General features: G+C 42.9%; 1 protein-coding gene across 1 annotated transcript; it reads left to right on the top strand.

Moving 5' to 3' along the window:
• Positions 1 to 4,330: 4,330 nt before the first annotated feature.
• On the top strand, positions 4,331 to 13,109 carry LOC139664377 (synaptotagmin-16-like). Its single transcript, XM_071543181.1, has 4 exons — positions 4,331 to 4,408; positions 10,792 to 11,247; positions 11,766 to 11,955; positions 12,685 to 13,109. The coding sequence occupies exons 1-4, from the start codon at positions 4,331 to 4,333 to the stop codon at positions 12,996 to 12,998; spliced, it is 1,038 nt and encodes a 345-aa protein (XP_071399282.1). The 3' UTR covers positions 12,999 to 13,109.
• The last annotated feature ends 1,093 nt before the right edge of the window (positions 13,110 to 14,202 follow it).

Here is a 14,202-nt window from a genome sequence, read left to right as displayed (position 1 = left end):
ACAACTTGGTTAAGGTTAGGTTTAGGTAAAATGTAACTTTTATATAGAGAGGGTTATACTTTATATAACCCAAACATCGAATGCGTTCAGTCAGGTAAGCAGACTCATAAACACAAACTCCACTGAACAGAGAACCAGTGAGATCTTCTGCTAATCCAACATGTAAACGAGCCAAAAGGCCAAAAATAACCTTTTTTACCGCAGATTAGAGGCAGTAAACAGCTCAGGCAGGCTGAGCTTGATTGGACCTCCGCAGCTGGATCAGTGTGAACAGACAGCAGCGGTCTGGCTCTTTAGATTAATTAGGACACTTGTTTGTTCTCTGGTGGTTTCTGGTGTCTTAAGAACGGCCCGAAGCTTTATTTTTATTTTACTGTGAGGCGGAGAAGTGCGCTTCGACAATCAAATGTTTTTTTGCGGAATGCTGCTGAGCCAAAAAACATCCAAGTCCGATACGACTACTCAGAAAAGAGTGAGGTAGCACTTCCAAAACTGTTGAAAAAATAACTGGATGCAGAAACTGTGAGTGTTGTCTAGTCATTTTTGACCAGTTTTGAATGTGCTGCCTCGCTCTTTTTTGAGTAGTTGTATTGGATTCATATTTTATTTTACATATCAGCACAATGGATTTTTAGAGCAGAAATGACTACTACTACTACTAATCACTTTTTTTCATCCATCCATTTATTTATTTTATCTTATTTTATATTATTTGCACACACATAAAACTGCATAAAATCCAGCTAATGAAAAGAATAAAAGATGTGACAGGAGAGGTCAAGAAGCCACAGGCTTATACAACGGACCTCCCCTCAACTTAAGGAGAAAAACAAACAATAACAAAAAGGAAAAAAAAAAAAAAGAAAAAACTAAGCTAACATAATTAAGAAAAATGCAACAAAAACACAAGAAGCACACAAACTGAGCAGAAAAATTAACCAATCAGTATATATATACATATGTATATATATATATACGTCAAAAAATAATTAGACATCATGAATTAAATGTGATGACAATTTCCTTTTGAAATTTTCTAGAGATAACGAGCTCTCATTCCAGTAAAAGTAATATGGAGAGCTGATATTCACTGTGTTTCTGAAAGTGTAGCTTTGCTGTTCTTTCTTTTCTTCCTTCTTTCCTCTGTTGTTGTTGTTGCTGTGACTTCCTGCTCTGCGGCCGCTAGCCTCACCTTGATAGAGAGCCTAAGCCCCGCCCCTTCCTCTGTCCCCCATGGGACCTTATTTCGGAAAAAATATGTCCGGTAGTCAACGGCGAGAGACAAATAATTGTTTGATCCCGTTTGAATTGTGCCATGAATTACACATATGATGTTTTGTCAATTTAAAAGATAATTTTGCAAGTCAAGAAAGTCGCAGTTTGTCGTTAAACTGTTGAAGTATAAGACTGTGAAAATACGTAATTAGAAAGACTACACACCCTCTTTCTCTCTCCACAAGCTGCCCAGAGCCTGAAGCTCAGTCCCTCTCAGACAGCAGGAGTATTATACACAACCTGGAAGGTAGACAGGAAGAACGGGTTTAAACTGCTTTAGGATAGTTTCAGTACAGTGGGGGCTAACGTTAACGCCATGCTGTGTGTTTCCTATGTTTCCTTCATGTTGGAGTCGGTGAGACAGAGATGTAGTTCACTGAGCCTGAAACACTAAACTAAACGTTACTTTACTGTTTTACCACAAACTGACACTTTCTTCACTTGCAAAATTATCTTTTAAATTGACAAAACATCATATGTGTAATTCATGGCACAATTCAAACGGGATCAAACAATTATTTGTCTCTCGCCGTTGACTATCGTACATATTTTTTCCGAAATAAGGTCCCATGGTGGACAGCGGAAGGGGAGGGGCTTAGGCTCTCTATTGACACAGCTAGCTCACCTCTGGCCCCGCCCACAAGACACACAGAACACAGAGTTACAGATGATGGACAATATACTGTATTCATTTATTATTTTAATGTGGAAAAAGTTGCATATTGCAGCTTTAATATACAGCTTACTACACTGGAGTAATGTCAATGTAAAGTACAGTGTTAACCAACCCACTGCCTATCTCATTATTCCTTAATGAGACAGCCCCCCGACCCCCCCACCCACCCCACCCCAACCCCACCCCCGCTTTAGGTGAGTCAGTGATTGGTTGATATTGTCAGGCTGATCACTATGTCTTGGTGACCCAGCTGTTATTTAGTTTCCCCGCTGTGGATTGGCTGTCATTAACCAACATGTGAGCGGCGTTGTGACATAACTTCCAATTGAAGTAGGGAACACACACACACACACACACACACACACTGATGACTCACCTCAGCCTGTTGCCATGGTGAGCACTCTATGTAGCCATTGATATAACAGTCAGACCGGTCTTAATGACGCTGAATTGGAGTTAATTGCTATTGATCTGTCTGAGGTACGGCCTGTACTGAGCGTTTCTGTCTCAGGAAAAGGCCAAGGTTTGACAAACGACACAATATCACCTCTGTTACAAAAGGAGCTAAACTGAACGGCTTCTTCTTTTAAAGACGTCCCGGCCTAAATTAGACAGTATAGAGCAGGAGATAAGCAAGAGAGATGAGATGTCACTTCACATCTGACTGTCAACAGACTGTAAAACGGTAAGAATGAACTTTGTCATGCTGACGGGCGTCAAGAGAGGAGGTTTCTGGTGTTTCCACAGGCACCTGGCAAGTAAAACAACTTTGGTTAAGGTTAGGGGTTTTTTTTAATTTTTTTTTATGAACTTATTTTATTTAGTATCAGAATAATACATTGATCACATACAATCACGTACAATCTTGAACGTTCCTTGACAGCCAAGCTCATCCAACATTTTCGGTTACGAAGTTACCGAGTTTTTAAGAGGGAAAAGACATTATTTCAAGAGAATATCGCAAGCAAAAAAAAAAAAAATAGTAATAATAATAAAATAAAATAAAAATAAATAAGGGATAATAAGAGAAATAGGTATATATATATTTTTTTTTGTAAAGTATTCTTCTATTCAGCCATATACAGAATTATAGGTGTCCATCTCCGCACAAAAATATCCTTTTTCATTTGTAATTGTGCAGTCTTTTCTTCCATAGTGTTCACCTGTCTCAGTCTCTTAGTCCATTGTTCCACTGTAGGGGGTTGATTTTGCAACCAGGAAATAGTTATCATTTTCCTTGCAATTAACAATAATACCCTTAAGATATACAAATTGTCCCCATAGAGTATACTTCTCGGTATACATCCCAGAATATAATACGGTGGATGACTTTTGGTCATTTTAGATTAGGGTTAGGGTTAAAGCTGCAGTTAGGTTTAGGCAGCTAAAACAGTTTGGTTAAGGTTAGGGAAAGGCTTTGGTCATGGTTAAATAAGAAAAGCTTCAGTTTTTTCACTCAGTAGAAATCTTTGTGGAATGAGTTGGGACTCGAACCTGGGTCGTCGGAGTTGAAAGTAAATGCACCACCCCCCCACCCCCACCCCCCCGACCTCCACAGCCTTATGGTACGTTTCCACAGGATCCGTCATTTCCGCGCTTCCCATTCATTTTCTGTATAAGCAGCCGTGCAATGCATTCTGGTAGCGCCCCCAAGAGACGGGGCGTCACGTTGGCCGCTCCACATTTGAATAAAGTTGAGGTCTAGGCTACTTTATGCAAATCAGGGGTGTCCAGCGTGACTCGCCGCCTCACGAAACTAAAATGAAGACAGATTCAGCAACTGCACGGCTTATTTCTCGCCTCAAATGTTTTCAGAAACACATTTCGGTGAACTATTTTCATAATATAAGAGAACGTTCGCTTGAAATCCGGAGGCAGAGTGACAGCGTTCGTCCAATCAGGTGCAGCGAGGAACCAATATGGAAGCACGCCTATCAAGCGTCCAATACTGGGAAGCAGCGTGATCCCTCCTGTGAAATGATGCCCCTGTGAAAACGCACCATTACTTTCCACTGCGCTATTTCTGTTTGTAGTCGTGTCTCCTTCATGTAATCCTTTCATGGCGGGAAAATGTATTTCTCTCACTCTTCGTTTCTCAAGACATCGTGCTCATTTCATGAAATTTCACTCCCTGTTGCCCCCCCCCCTTCCCCCCCTTCCCCCCCTCTTCCCACAGACATGGACGCCCAGAGCAGACAGGAGGGCTTCCAGGACCCTCTGTCCTACGGGGCTGAGGAGAAAGAGAAGGCCTCGACTGCCGCGCTGGAGACGCCCGTCGGCCCCGAGGGCCCCGGGGGCCCACTGGGGGACGGGTCGCCGGGCCCCGGGGCCAGTCCCACCCCCAGCCTGAGCCTGCAGGCCGCAGACGGCAGCGTGGACATGGAGACGGCCGTGGACCAGCAGGGCTACGACAACAACAACGAGCCCACGGACAGCTCCTCCACCTGGAGCCCCGAGGTACTGCGGCCTGAAAATCCAGGAAAACCAGGTTTATGATATTTTAAAGCTGCAGTAGGTAACTTGGTAGCACTTACACAGATTACAGGGTAATCTGTAACTAAGTAACTGGTAACTGGTAATTTCATAACATGTCAGAATCCTCTGCTATTCTCATTGCAAAATAAGCGTTAACTAACCCTTAATTAACAGTTAACTAATGTGTCTGGTAATCATTTAGTAATGGTGTTCATGTTAACTAAGGTATTAATTTATACATTATTTATAGTTTATAAAGATGACTATTAAATAATGTATAAATTAATACCTTAGTTAACATGAACAATACTTGTTAAGCATTAACTAATCCTTAATTAATGTACCCTTATTGTAAAGTGTTACCGTGAAAGGTGTGGAAACCCATCTGACCAATGAGGAGAGGTCTGAGGCAGGAGGCGGGACTCTGGCCTGTCAATCACTCCTCCTGTCACTCACCATCGTTCCTTGTCTTGGTTTGAATTTGCGGACATGTGGTCTCTTTCCTCCCGAAGTTACCAGGAAAAAGCTCCCGCTTCACCCTGTCCGCTTCACTTACAGTTAAACTGATTTTATTAGGAACATTTTTTCGGTACAAAGTGTTTGTAGCGAGGAAGGTCGTTGTTCTGAAACGTTGTTCTTAATAATATCGATTTAATTAAACGTGAATTGGACAGTGTGCGGGAGTTTTTTCCTTTCAAATGCCGAATTTCATCCTTTTCTAACGAACTTGCCTTGGGAACATTCAGGTGTGCAAAAGTTTTAATGTTTGTGTTTTCATGATTTTACATTTTGCAATTTAGCTGAGTCAGTCCCTCCAGGATTTTGAGATTTCAGATTCATTCGACCAATCTCCGTAATATTTGCGAGAATATTACCGCAGTTTTTCTTCATCATCCAATCAACAGAGTGTTTTTTTTTGCCAGTCGTCACTAGGGCTGAACAATTAATCAAAATTTTATTGAAATCGCAATATGGCCTACTGCAATTTTCAAATCGCAGGAGGCGCAATATTTGTTAAAGGCGAAATGTGTCAAAATACCATTTAAATATTGTGGTGCTGCAGAGATGTCCTGGCCTACACATCATATTCTACAGACTTAAGAAAACATCTTTGTTTGGTACAGATCCCCGCAAAAATCACACCATAATCATTTTAATACGTTTTTCAATGAAAATGAGAATAATTATGTAAAAATGATCATTTCCTCTAATATTGCAAATCATATCGCAATTGCAATATCAGTCAAAATAATCGCAATTAGATATTTTTTCAAAATCGTTCAGCCCTAGTTGTCACACTTTTTCACATTAAACAATACATCAACAAACAATGTCTGCCTTGGTTATGCTACAGCCAAAGAGTGTTTGAGAGGGAGAAGATGTTTCAGTTGAGTTGGAGTTTAATTTGCAAGTTGTATTCAGCAGAGAGACTTGTGTGGGAGGAGATAAGGTAAAGGTCACAGATTTCTTAATGGGGTCAGTGAGTTGACCCCAGCCCGGCTGCTTCCCATCATGCTTCACTGGGTATCATAATTCACCCAGCTGGAAAGTGTGATGTGAGAGGATTATCACTTTGCTCTGCCATATTATCCTTTCAGGTTCATATTGGATGAAGCAAATCAAACATGGCTTATTGAGGCCTCTGGGTTTTGTATAAATAGTTGATATTTCCTTCGCCGCGCTGCGTTGTCTAACAAAACAGAAGCTCATGAATAATAATCAGCTGTCTGGGAGGGGAACAGGAAAACTGTGTGTGTGTGTGTGTGTGTGTGTGTGTGTTGTGTGTAAATGTGTTTAAATGAGTGTGTGGGTGAGAGAATGTTGTTGATGGTTAAGCAGGATGCAGTCAGTGTGTCAGTTTGTGTGTTTGAGTTTTCGTGTCTTGGTGTGAGTGTTTTGTGTGTGTGTGTGTATGTGTTTGCGTGCAAGTGTATATGTGTATGTCTGTGTGAATGTGTGTGTTTCTATGTGTCTGTTTTTGTCTGTGTGTGTGTGTGTGTGTGCATGTGACAGAGAGAGAATGTAGAATGTAACAACCTCTCAGTCACCAAATCACACTTTGAAATTGGGAGCAATCTGTGCAGTAAATACCTCCCACTCACTTTCATACACACACACACACACACACACACACACACACATCCGTGGAAACACAGGGAGATACTGACATCTTGAAACACTTGATAAATAGCAAATGAGGCTGGAGCGCTGGAACGGTAAAAGACACGGCAGAGGCACGTTGTCTATTTATGCAGTTATATAATACTACTACACCGCTAATGCTGCAGCTAGAGCTAGTACTGGTGCTGATAATACTACTACCATGATTATGAATACTACTACTGCTACAACTACTGCAAATACTAATACTGATGTTAGTGCAAATGCTAAGCCGACACTCATACTAATGCAAATGCTACTACTGCTACTACTAGTAATGCTACTACAACAGTACTTATACTACTACCACTACTATGACTGCTACTACTGTATTATACCACTACTAGTACTATTACTACATCCACAACTACTACTATTACTACCACCACTGCTACTATTTCCACTACTACTACTACCACTACTGCTACTACAAGTAATACTACTACCGCTACCACTACTACTATTGCTACTACTACTAGGGCCTACTACTACTACAACCACCACTACTACCACTAGGGCCTACTACTACTACTACAAGTACAATCACCACTACTACTACTACTACCACCACTACCAGTACTACTACTATTAGTAATACTGCTACTACTACTACTACTACTACTACTACAACCACTACTACTACCAGTACTGCTACTACTACTACTATAACTACTACCACTACTACTAGCCTACTACTATTACTAGTACCACTACTACTACAACAAACACTATTGCTAGTAGTACTGCTGTTACTACTACTACTACTACCACTTCTACTACTATTACTTCCACTATTACTGCTACTGCTACTAATAATAACAACTGAAGAAGAAGACGTAGTAGTAAACTACTACTACTACTACTAGTAATGCTACTACAACAGTACTTATACTACTACCACTACTATGACTGCTACTACTACTATATTATACCACTGCTAGTACTATTACTACAACCACAACTACTACTATTTCCACTACTACTACCACTACCACTACTACAAGTAATACTACTACTTCTACCACTACCACTACTACTATTGCTACTACTACTAGGGCCTACTACTACTACTACAAGTACAATCACCACTACTACGACTACTACCACCACTACCAGTACTACTACTATTACTAATACTGCTACTACTACTAGTACAACCACTACTACTACCAGTACTGCTACTACTACTACCATAACTACTACCACTACTACTAGCCTACTACTACTACTAGTACCACTACTACTACAACAAACACTATTGCTAATGTCGCTACTACTACTACTACCACTTCTACTACTACTACAACCACTACTACTACCAGTACTACTACTATAACTACTACCACTACTACTAGCCTACTACTACTACTAGTACCACTACTACTACAACAAACACTATTGCTAATGCTGCTACTACTACTACTACCACTTCTACTACTACTACCACCACTACCAGTACTACTACTATTACTAATACTGCTACTACTACTACAACCACTACTACTACCAGTACTGCTACTACTACTACTATAACTACTACCACTACTACTACAACAAACACTATTGCTAGTAGTAATGCCGCTACTACTACTACTACCACTTCTACTACTACTACTTCCACTATTACTACTATTGCTACTAATAATAACAACAGAAGAAGAAGACGTATAGCAAATATCCCTGGCTCAGTGTGTGTGTGCAGCCTGTGTCTGTATCAGTGTTAATCAGGTGAAAAGCTCTGTGAGTGTATTCTTGATGCGCCGACCTCCTGACCTGTGTGTTCAATAGACCGGAGCCACAGCGCGGTCATTATCTTATCTCCTGTGCGGTTGCCATGTCAACGCCGACACTCGGCGACCCGCTCTGTCAACACAGCGACACAATCGATGTCGTGTTTGCTGACCGTATGAGAAGGTATACTTCGGGGGGTGGGGGAGGAGGGATTTCTGCTCAGGTTCTGTCAACCTGTACACATAAAAAAAATTTAGAAAATGGGCTTCAGCTTAAGGAGATCTCCAGATTGCAACCGCAGGAAAACCCCGGAAGGTTCCATGAAGAACCCCTTCAGACGGGGTGGTTCTTCCAGGAACCTCTAGCATAACAGGGCTTTTTCAAGAACCTGCAACTTTAAGCATTTAATTTAGATATTTAACTGACATGTGGCTGTTGATGGACACACCTTGGCTGATATAGGGATCAAACCTGTGACTCTCTAACTAATAAGTCAATCTTCAAGGAATGCTTTAGGGGTATTTTTTTCTAGCGAGGAACCCTAAGGCAGTGATTCTCAACCTTTTTCACATCAAGGACCCCTAGTTTAGTCCACTTCAGGGCCACGGACCCCCATTTGATGAGATTTTGTCTCTCGGACCCAAATCTGTGAATATTTTTATTGTTAGATATGATTTTGTCCAGAATTCCATTACTATCTGTATTGTAGGTAGAGAGAGAGAGAGAGTAAATAAAATAATGGTGAAATCTAACAATTCATCAATTTGCTGGGGACCCCCTGGAATGCCCACAAGGACCCCTGGTGGTCCCCGGAACCCAACGTTGAGAACCACTGCCCTAAGGTACTTATTGGGTCCCTTCTGATCTTAGTAGAACTCCCAATGAACCTCTAGTTTCCATAGCGGAGGGCAAGTCTATTCATTGAGCTGATAAGATTATCGTTAGCGCGGCTCGCTCTGGGAACATATGGGCTGGAAGGAATCAATGTACCAACGAGCAGGGACTGTTTGTTTGCCTTTGCTCATCTGGGGGCCATTGCCTTCCTATTCACATCTCAGCCGATTGTTGAAGATATATACTGTAAATAGACCGCGGCAAGGCCAGAGTGTGGGCAATATAGTGATTGTTAGAGAAGTACGCTTGTGGCTGGAAGGTCATCAGTTGGAATCCTTGGGATGATGTTGGAAGTGAGGCAGGAATGCTCTAACCCACGACATCTACCACTTAGGTGCCTTTGAACAAGAACATGTAGCCCAACGCCTTCTTTGTGTAGCTTTCCTGAATTCATTGTCACCTGTACCAATAGCTCTTTCCTCATTCAAGAGCTTTCCTAATCAATGTCAGTAGCAGAGGCTTTACGCACATGGTACACAGAAACCAGGGTTGGGGACAATTCATGAATGAACTCATCAGTTCCAATTCAGCTGAGGAATTGGAATTGGAATTTGTTCAATAAAATTCTGTGAATTCTGTGGGGGTTTTTTTGTTTTTTTCTTACTTCATATCTTTTATTTGATTCATAATGTTTCATTTATAATGTTTAGCGAGTCAAGACAAACTCGTAATTTAATGGAATTTAATGGAATTCAATTTTGTTTGCTGTCATTCCAATTTAATTCATACGTTTCCTTACAGCTGGGAGACTTTCACATTAATTTCCAACTCCAGGAATTGAATTGGAACTCACCATGCTACTATTTTTTATGTTATCCTTGCACTATGTGAAAAATAAATAAAACACCTAATGAAGGGTGGAATGAACACTTGAATGTGACATCGAGGACCAAAGGTCTGCAGGTGTTTATTCCAATCAAACACTACAGCAGGTGATTTCACTGATTAGTTCCATTGTTGAAGGTGCGCAAATAAGTGAAATCGGTTGCTGTAGTGTTTGATTGTAATCAAAACCTGCAGACTCTTGGGCCTCGATGGCACATTGAGAACCATTGCTCCAGAGAATAGTACTTAGTTTGGATTATTATGTCAACTAGTGCAGTGCCCGTTCAAAACATGCCTGTTCGGAACGGGCCGATTGCAGCTTTCTCGAGAACCACTCATCCAAACAACTTCACACTCAACACTGCGCTTCCAGTCGCTTGCTTTGAGCCCCGCTGCTGCACAGAGCGCTGTTCGCTTGTTTATTCAAAGTTTATTAATATTGAACGCGTGTCCAATCCAATACTGCACGGCCTTGGGTCCCCAGCAATACACCCGCCAAGTGTGAAGTAGATCGGACGAACGGTTCTCGAGATATGCGAAGGACACACACAGACAGAGATTCCTTGCTTTATAGTATGATATTTCTGTTCTTTCACTGGTTGTCACCTGGACTTTTTTCTTTTGAGGTACTCCTATAAGTCCTTGGGTTTTTCTTTAGTCTCACCTGTACAATCTGAAATCCTCTTATTTCTGTTTTCTATCATTTTTACATAAATAAGCTTTACTTTCTATATGTTCTACCTTCTTAGCAAGAGCACCCGCCCCAAGAAGAAGTCCCGTCTCGACCGGTCAGCTCCTCCCCCCGACCCCCCATCTCCAAATGCGGCGACCTGGTCCTGTCCCTGGAGTACCGGCCCGACTCGGAGAAGCTCCTGGTGTCGGTGGTGGCGGCCAGAGACATCCCCGACAAGGCCCGCAGCGGGATGGACTCCTGGCAGGTGCACATGGTCCTGCTGCCCTCCAAGAAGCAACGCCACAAGACGTCGGTCCAGAAAGGCTCGCTGCCGCACTTCAACGAGACGTTCCGCTTCTCGCGCCTGGAGCCGTCCGACCTGCCGGTGTCGGCCGTCAGGTTCCGGCTGTACGCCCTCGGGGGCAGGATGTCCCGCGAGCGCATGATGGGGGAGAAGGTGCTGCGGCTGGGCGGGCTCGACCCGGACGGAGGCACGATGGAGACGACGCTGGTTCTGGAGCCGCGGAGTAACCTGAAGGTGAGAGAGCTTCTTCCAAAAACCAAGAGGAGAATAGACTGGCAGCGTTTATGAGAATGTTAAATGGCTCTTAAAGGTGCTGCGTGTCGCATTATAACTTCAATACCTCATTACCACTTTCATTTTGAGACATTAGTATAATTGCTGTGAATATACAAGAACATCGCTGAGAAGAAGATCACAAATATATCCATTAATGTGATTTTACGTTTGTTTTTTACGAGTTTTTGAAGGTGGAAAAATGAATATCCACAGAATATCCAACATCCAGTATCAAGCTAACTTTACTCCACTCACAGCTAAATGGAACAAGTTCATGCCCGTTCTCTGGGGGTTGTCCAAAGGCATTCTGGGAAATGTAGGAAATCACTAACTGAAGTAGAAGTAGACGAGGCAGGTTGAGGGAATGTGGTGACCTTAAAATGGTGATGATGATCTGTAACAGTAGCAGAGGATCTGCCACTGTTAGAGATCACTGCTTTCCTTTAGCTCTCATGTATTTTCTTGTGTCTCCTCAGAGTGTGGACTCCCAGCTGAGCCTGTCTGCCGTGTCCCAGAGCGACAGCGCCTCCTCCACCCAGTCCCTGACCCACGGCGGCGTCCCGGAGCTGCTGGTGGGCCTTTCCTACAACGCCACCACAGGACGCATGTCAGTGGAGCTCATTAAGGGCAGCCACTTCCGCAACCTGGCCATCAACAGACCACCAGGTCCGCATTTTGCATCCATTACATATACATTTTTATACATTTATGTATTTAGGTAAAGCTCTGTCTAGAGTGACTCATGGTATGTTCACATTACGGGCTACAAAAGCTACAAAACGGTTTGGCGTACCAAGCCACATTTTCGCCAAGTGAGCAGAAAAGTGTTGCCCAGGTCACAGCTTTGTTTTTGTCTTGTTTTCATTTTATTTGGAAAATAATTGTTCTTGTTAATTGAAATAATTCATCAAGTAAACACTATAATGGAAATATAACTACCCGTCGCTACCTTCCCTCTTCTCTGATTGGTTCGTGCTTCACCGCATCATCAGAGCGTGGAAAAAAGTTGAAGTGGCTGAACTTCAGTTTGTAGCTGCTGCATTTTACGTGCTGGAGTTTGTAGCTTCATGTCGCTCCCATTGAAAATGATTGACATCTTGTTGCTTTGTAGCCCGTAATCTGAAATCATTACGAGAGCAACTGTCATACCCACATGTGCACACACACACACAAACACACACACTCCCCATATATACGCAAGTAAAAATCCTTCAATCCTCCAACCCTCCAATCCAGAGTAATTTACAGTCAGTGCAACAGTAAAATAAGCTTTATTTAGATTGCCAGTAAGACACCCAATAGACTGCAGGGTTCACATTCACACACACCTGCAAGTGAAGAGCATCTTCTTGTTGACTGACACTGTATTTCCCTCCTCTCCTCTCCTGCACCCAGACACCTACGGCAGGCTGACGCTGCTGAACTCGGTGGGCCAGGAGATCTCGCGGTGCAAGACGTCGGTGCGGCGCGGCCAGCCCAACCCCGTCTACAAGGAGACCTTCGTCTTCCAGGTGGCGCTGTTCCAGCTGTCGGACGTCACGCTCATGGTGTCCATCTACAACCGCCGCAGCATGAAGCGCAAGGAGATGGTGGGCTGGGTCGCCCTGGGCCAGAACAGCAGCGGCGAGGAGGAGCAGCTCCACTGGCAGGACATGAAGGAGAGCCGAGGACAGCAGGTCTGCCGCTGGCACGTCCTCCTGGAGGCGTAGCGCCGCCTGCTGGCCAGCCCGGTTCACAGCCAACGCCTCTATTGTCTTTTTTTGTGTTTTTTGGGAGTGAAAGTGCGGTTTATTCTTTATTCAGAAAGCCCTGATTTGAGCCTCGGCCGGTGGCTTCAGAGGCAGCGGACTCTTAACTCAACCACTTAACTATCTCTAAGCACAGTCTGCAGAAACCAGACAAACCTGGTTAACCATCACACCTGGCTGCTTTGTTGGTGTGAAAAGGAAGAACATATTCATCTACTTTTGTAGGCCAATGGATGCTCTGAAAAATGTCTTCATTGGTCTATAAAGACAAGCGAGAAAGCCTTCATCAGGTGAAGGTGACACTGAATTTTCTGAATGGTCTACTAATGTAGTCATTTTGGAAAAGTTTTTGCTGTCCTAGTAAAGATGGTTTTGTAGAGCATCCATCAGCCTCCAACAGGAGCTGAATTTGTTCTTCCTTTCTAGCTTTTTCCAGTTCGTGCACCTTGGTTGTAAGACGAGCTCGCAGCGGTTTGGTTTTTCTTGTGTTAGTGTTAGTGAACGTAAATGCGAATTGGAGACGTGTGTGACATGCGCTTGTTATTTTTAAATCCTGCTGTTCTTTGGCTAGCTGGCTAATCAATGGAGACGCAAACCAAACCAAACTGAACTCATGGAGACTTGCGGATTTAGGATGTTTGTTACATCGGTGTGTCGTAACACAAAGGGCTGGGGAACGGTGGATTTTGTACGTTGATATTTACTCCCTGGTCAAGTAATATGACATTAGGACAGGCTTTTTTCCCCCCACATCCTTTCACAAACCTAGCAAATCTGTATGTCTCATGATCGCAGTGCAATCCTATGACAGAAAGCAACATCATCAACATCTCCTACACAAACGCTCCGGTTTACACTCTTTATCAGCAGCAAAAGGCACGATACAGCAAAAGAACAACAGAAAATGCTTGTATTCTGTGGATGTGCATATTGCAAGACCAGCTGTTATACTGTAATTTGATAAATAACAGCAAGGGGTTACTACACCCAGTCGGTATCTTAATACAGTAGGCAAGTGGTTTATTTCTGTGTGAGCTCTAGTGTGAAGATGACAGACACTGGTTTGTGCATAATGGATTCTAATGATTATTATCCAGGGATGACGTGTGTGCCAGCCGTTTCTTTCAATTAGGACTCTACTTCAGTCCATGTCAGTATGTATTAT

This window comes from Centroberyx affinis, unplaced genomic scaffold (assembly GCF_046629955.1).
Source record: "Centroberyx affinis isolate AG114_WGS23_722 - 3 ecotype Tasmania unplaced genomic scaffold, CSIRO-AGI_Caff_v1 ptg004259l_1, whole genome shotgun sequence".
In the NCBI taxonomy this organism is placed as follows: domain Eukaryota; kingdom Metazoa; phylum Chordata; class Actinopteri; order Beryciformes; family Berycidae; genus Centroberyx; species Centroberyx affinis.
The sequence above is the reverse complement of the archived record's forward strand: the minus strand, read 5'-3'. Positions and strand labels throughout refer to the sequence as shown.

Bases quoted from the DNA above. Each gene is read 5' to 3' on its own strand.
- LOC139664377 (XM_071543181.1), top strand. From the start codon at position 4,331: ATGGAGACGGCCGTGGACCAGCAGGGCTACGACAACAACAACGAGCCC. The intron at 4,409-10,791 runs GTACTGCGGCCT...TCTTAGCAAGAG, and splicing joins CCTCCACCTGGAGCCCCGAG to CACCCGCCCCAAGAAGAAGT. The intron at 11,956-12,684 runs GTCCGCATTTTG...TCCTGCACCCAG, and splicing joins GGCCATCAACAGACCACCAG to ACACCTACGGCAGGCTGACG.